The sequence below is a fragment of the Myotis davidii genome, unplaced genomic scaffold, assembly GCF_000327345.1.
Source record: "Myotis davidii unplaced genomic scaffold, ASM32734v1 scaffold147, whole genome shotgun sequence".
NCBI lineage: Eukaryota > Metazoa > Chordata > Mammalia > Chiroptera > Vespertilionidae > Myotis > Myotis davidii.
In genome coordinates, this window is record NW_006383010.1 from 5980025 (window position 1) to 5985970 (window position 5946).

At 38.7% G+C, this 5946-nt stretch overlaps 1 protein-coding gene across 2 annotated transcripts; it reads left to right on the forward strand.

Annotated features, from left to right (window-relative positions):
- Nucleotides 1-6: 6 nt before the first annotated feature.
- Nucleotides 7-5744, forward strand: CENPW (centromere protein W). 2 transcript variants are annotated; one of them, XM_006778453.2, is made up of 3 exons: nucleotides 7-228; nucleotides 3204-3317; nucleotides 5593-5744. In XM_006778453.2, exons 1-3 carry the CDS (start codon nucleotides 103-105, stop codon nucleotides 5617-5619), a joined length of 267 nt encoding a protein of 88 aa, XP_006778516.1. In that variant the 5' UTR covers nucleotides 7-102; the 3' UTR covers nucleotides 5620-5744. The 2 variants fall into 2 exon arrangements, with proteins under 2 accessions (XP_006778516.1, XP_015413281.1); XM_015557795.1 differs by lacking the exon at nucleotides 5593-5744 and having other exon boundaries at nucleotides 3244-3321.
- The last annotated feature ends 202 nt before the right edge of the window (nucleotides 5745-5946 follow it).

The following is a 5946-nucleotide window of genomic DNA, read 5'->3' on the forward strand; positions in this document are numbered from 1 at the left end:
TGCCGGTCGGCGGACTTGCGTTCGCACTGCCCGCGGACGGTTGCTTCTGTGCGGCGCCGGGAGGACCTCGCCGGCCGCGGCGGCCGGTGCCTGAGGCGGAGCATGGCGGTCGCGGCCACCGTCTCTCAGAGGAAGCGGATCAAGCGCAAGGCTCCCCGCGGCTTTCTTAGGCGCGTCTTCAAGCGACGGAAGCCTCACCTTCGTCTGGAGGCCAGTTGCGACTTACTGGTGAGTTCCCTGCCTGGGGGGCTTGGAGCGGGGCCATCCCGCCCGGACCTGACGGGCTCGCCCCGGCCCCGCACGGACGGTCAGATTCCCGGCGCTTGGAGTCCACGGAAATGTAGATATCGGTGCCTTTTATTTTTATTTGGTTAGTCTAGGAGGCTATTAGCCGCCTCAACGTAAGGAGGAAACTAGCGGTGAGTTCTGCTTATCGCTTTTAACTGTCGCTGTTCAGGAGCACGTAGGGAACCGAGTGCAGTGCACTTGCCCCAGGAAGGAGGAGTCGGCCGCTTATATGGGGACTTGGGAATTCAGGCCGGGCCGTTTATATTTAACTGTTGTAAAGGCGTCGCCGACATGCCTTTCCCCCTTGCTAACCAGATAGATTGCCTGGTTTTCTCTACCGGAGCTTGCTGACTCCAGAGCCCCGGTCCAGACGCGTGTTTGTAAGCAGCTTGCTCTCGGCTGTGAGTCCCTTTTGCGACCGAGACCGACAAGCACGCCTGTCTATGCGCTTTTCGAGCCAAACCGCAGTCTGGCCCATAGGACCCGCCGCATCTCGCCGGGCTGGCGCGCAGCCGGCCGAGCCGCTGTGAAGTGCAGGCAGGGTTTGCATGCCGAGCGCCTGGCACATGCACCCCCTGGCAGCGTGAACACGGCTTCCCCAGGTCTCACCGCGGGGGATGCCTGCGGTGGGTTCCACCAGCTCTTTGGGTAAAGGAGGCATTCATTATAGGCGGGAACCTCATTTTCAGGAGATCAAGGTCAAGAATTGGTGCCCAACAAGGACAGCATAGAATCGTCTTCATTTTTCCGTTATTTGGTCTCTGAAGTCAAAACAAACTTTGTTTTGTTTTGTTTTGTTTCCGGCTTGAAAAAGTAGCCCATCTGATATCTCCTACCCTCCTTTTTTTGTTCCTGTCTTAGATCCCATAAGAAAAGACAATATATATTGTTCTGTTTTGTAACCATCTCTCCCCCAACCCCCACCTCTACCCCTCCCAGTGGTGATGTTAAAGGTGGCACAAGTGCCTTGGATTAAAGTGAAATTGATTTACAAGCCATTTTTAAATATATATATTTTATTGATTTTTTTATAGAAAAGGAAGGGAGAGGGATAGAGAGTTGGAAACATGATGAGAGAGAAACATCGATCTGCTGCCTCCTGCATATCCTCTACAATCCCCAGGCTGACGCCCTATCCACCGAGCCAAACCGCTTAGGGCTACAAGCCATTTTTAGGTAATTTTTTTTTCTGGAGTTTTCATTGGTCCTGGGGTCCCAAGTGGATGGGGAAGAAATGTACCTGCTCAAGGAGATCTAGGAGACTGTTGAATAGATTGGCAAAAATTTCTCAAGTAACCAGCTTCCTCTTACATTCACACCGGTCTGCCCCAAAGTGACTCATGGACAACAGGTGGGATCCAGGTGGCCTGGGCAGGAAGGTGGGCTGAAATTCCAAGCATTTTCAGTGGTAGGGGGAAGGAATTGCTTTAGGCCACTATCTATTCCTGGGTCGCATGCTTTTCTTTGGCTCTTATTTGTTCTTCACTCTCTGTGTATGCCATGCATCTCCCTGGTCTCTTTGCTTAGCTTAGGGTTTCCTGCTTGCCATTGACACTTCACAATCTTACCCAGCAGATGTCCCACATCATCCATAAACCTTTCTACAATGAAGGCAGCCTGCTCTGACCTATTCTTTTCTGAATTTTGATAGCAGAGAAGGTGTACATCAAACAGTGTAGCTATTGGTAATTTGATACTGTTCACTAAGAATTTCATATGTCAGTGTTGTCTCCGACTGTGGTGTGCAGCTTCTTCGGGGAAGGAACTATACCAATCTCTTTTTGTGTCTCCCGTTATCTTAACACAAAACTAATCCACTTTTATGTTGTGTTTTGTATATGATATTTCTTCTGCCTGAAGATGTCCTCACTCCACTCAGCAAACTCCAATTCTTTCAAAACCCAGTTCAAATACCACTTCTTCAGTGAAGCCTTTCTTAATCTTCCTAGAAAGGATTAATCTTACTTTACTCCATCATCTACAGTCACACATGCCTTTAATTTCTTTATAGGTTTGGTTCTGCCACTGGCCTGGGAAGTTTGGGACTATTGTATTCCTAATGTTTAACGTAACACCTTGCATATTCTGAGTGTACAGTTAATATGGGACTACACGGAAAAGAGACTTTTTTTTGACACTCTACCCTTTTGTAGACTCTGGCTTTATATTTTTATTTTGCAATCTAGATTCACAAGAAGTGGCAAAATAGTAGAGACTACTGATGTATCTTTTACCCAGCTTGCTACAATGCTAACAACTTACTTAACTACGGTCCTTTGTGGAGTTTTTAATTTTGTTCTGTCTGCTCATATTATCTATTTTAAATAATTTCTTAAAAGGTGACTTAAAGATTATTAATAGTAGATATGATTATTTTGATATTGTTAGATAATAAGTAATGACCTTTGTACATATACTTTTTAGCTCAGTAAATCTTCAGAATTTCAATTATCACCTTTTTTAAAAATAGGTCTTTCAAATACCTGGTTAAAAAAAATCTTTAGACTTTGGATTATATATTGAAAGATGATTGGCCTTAAATATGTTGTTTTGATTTTAAATTTTGGAAAAATTTTAAATGCGTAAGTTTATTTGGGATTAGAAGCAGGAATATTTGTTACTTAATAAAGTTCTACATAAATTTTAATCTAAGGATGCTTTACAATAATGTTATTGTCTATAGCCTTTGGTTAGCCTTACGTGGCTTTGTTTCATGTATTTCAATAACTAAGTCTTATTTGTATGGAATCTAAGATGAACCTTAGATTATATATTAAACTAGATCCTGTTACTTTAAATAAAAAAACCCAATTGATTTAATCACAATACTAAATTAGCACAACATTAAATTTTGTTATCTTTATATTTCAGAACATCACTATTTTAAAAATACTTTTGAATTTCCTCTTTTAAAGGTGCATCTGAACTGTTTACTGTTTATTCGTCGACTGGCAGAAGAGGCCAGGACAGATGCTTGTAAGAATAAGTGTGGAATCATTAAAGACCAGCATGTACTGGCTGCAGCAAAGGTAAGGCCTAATTTTTTTAAAAAAATATACTTTTATTGATTTTAGAGAGGAAGAAAGAGGGAGAGAGAGATAGAAACATCAGTGATGAGAGAGAATCATGGATCGGCTGTTTCCTGCACACCCCACACTGGGGATCAGGCCCGCAGCTCGGGCATGTGCCCTGACCAGGAATGGAACCGTGACCTTCTGGTTCCTAAGCCCACACTCAACCACTGAGCCATGCCGGCCAGGCATGAGTTTCTTTTCTTGAGCAAGAATTGACTTTAAAAGTACTAATTGGTTCATCACTTCTGCCTGATTTAGATTTTTTTATTCAGCTTTGTCTACTCAGTTGACAGTTAGCTTTTTATGTTAATGGATTTAATTAAGGAGTCAGATTTTCTTTCTCTAATGTATATTATGGATCGCTGATGCAAAGATTCATGGCCACTGATTTATTACTATTTAGGGGAAAATTAATGTTTGACTGTAATCTATAGGATTTGTAGTGGGTTATATATAGTTGAGAAGGTTATCACCTTGAAATTTATCAAACCTTCTTGATCATTTTGCTTTTCTAATTACCTATTTGTTTTTCTAACTGTATTTTGCTTGACTCAAATTACTTATAAAAACAGGAGATTGCTTCTTACTGGTAGTTCTATGTAATGTGAGAGTATGATGCCTAGGGCAGAGTTTTTTCCAAATATGTTCCTGAGATCATTTCCACTTGATGTTAATAGATGCCCCACTATGAAAAGCTTCTGGTGTCAAGATAATTTAGATAACATACTGTACCTCCTTGAATAGTCACAATGTTATTATGTATATAGAGTCTGTTTCTATAGGAATATGCAAGAAATTGGCAACCATGGTTGACTGGTAGCGATGTGGGAGAGAGACTTACTTTTGACACTGTATGTCTTTGTATACTTTTGTTTTAAAATAATTATAGACTGACTCACAGAAAGTGCATAAGTAGTATAGAGAGTTCCATGTACTTTTTGTTCATCTTTACACAATGCTAACATCTTTATATAACCATAGTTATGTAAAGTTTTAAAAGGTTATGGAAAATATAGCAGTAAAGAAACTTGTTGAACTCTGTTTAATTTAGCATTTTGTAAATTTGAATACATAATATACTCAGCATTTTGAAAATTCATTTGAGTACATAGTACTTCCTTTTGTCGTATCCATGCTAACATAAAACAGAGAAGTACTAACTTAGGGTATAGACCAACCGTGGGCAAACTACGGCCCGCGGGCCGGATCCGGCCCTTTTGAAATGAATAAAACTATTGAAAAAAAAGACCATACCCTTTTATGTAATGATGTTTACTTTGAATTTATATTAGCTCACACAAACACTCCATCCATGCTTTTGTTCCGGCCCTCCGGTCCAGTTTAAGAACCCATTGTGGCCCTCGAGTCAAAAAGTTTGCCCACCCCTGGTATAGACCTATTTGGTGGCATAGAGCAAGCCTAGAAATGTGCATGCCCTGCCATTTTTTTTTAGAGGTTTCAAATTTTCTTACAATTATAAACATTCTAACAAGATTCTAGACAAATATATTAAAGTCAGTTTTTCTGTAGGTAAATCAACATTTAAGAACTTGAAGAATGTATGTATGTATTTTAAATTTAGGGTTTATTTTTATTAACAAATGATAGGTATGCTTAACCTAAAAGTAGGTTAAGTTCTTTAAAAAAAATTTTGGATATATTCTGGTCTAATGCTTCCTGTCTTTTAAGACTAAAGATCCGTTGTTTTATTTCTGTCATGGACTATATGTTTTGAAAATTGTCTACCTAATAAGCTTTTCAGTATTAGATGACTAGTCTTGGTCTTTAAATTGATATAATTCCAGAACAAATGTAAGAAATACGGTGTTGCAATGGGTTTGTATTGCTTTATAGTTGTTAAATGCCCAATTTATAAATAGGATTTTAGAATTTTAGAACATTCTGTAACTCCCAGGATTACTAAATTGTCTATAAATGTTAGAAACCATTAATATGGACATTTTTGGCTTACAATTGAAGAAATTAACATCTAGAAGTGACTATAAAACCAGATTTTGAGAATCTAGGCACGTTTTACATTATTTGAGAGAAATAGAAGTCTCAGACCATTTATAAGGCAAAAGGATTCCCTAATCATCTTCTGTATTGGGTTTTATAAATTCAGAGTCTTACATATTATAAACATAGGAATATTTAACTTTTTGTTGAGGAATTATGTTTTATTTGCTATAGTATAATATGAATCTTCATATTTTTTTCTCCTTCACAGGTAATGCTAAAGAAGAGCAGAGGTTAGAAGTCAAAGAACACATTTTTGAAATTTATATGATGAATTTTTTTATTTTAGTTGGTAACAGATCGTGAAAGCACTTTTTACATATTAGTTAATATTGTGTATTAAAATATTGGCTGCTTGAAGGATGTGTGCATTTGTGTATTCTTTTACTAGCATTGAAACATCTCAAACAATATCTAACTTTATTTTTTAGTAATTATGTTTCATTCACTTTAAATGGATTCAAGTTCATTTTACTTTTGCTTAATTGGTATTGCAAATGTTTTGCATATTAAAAATGAAATCTTACTATATGAAGTAGCCTGAAGAAATTCTTGAAATTAAGCT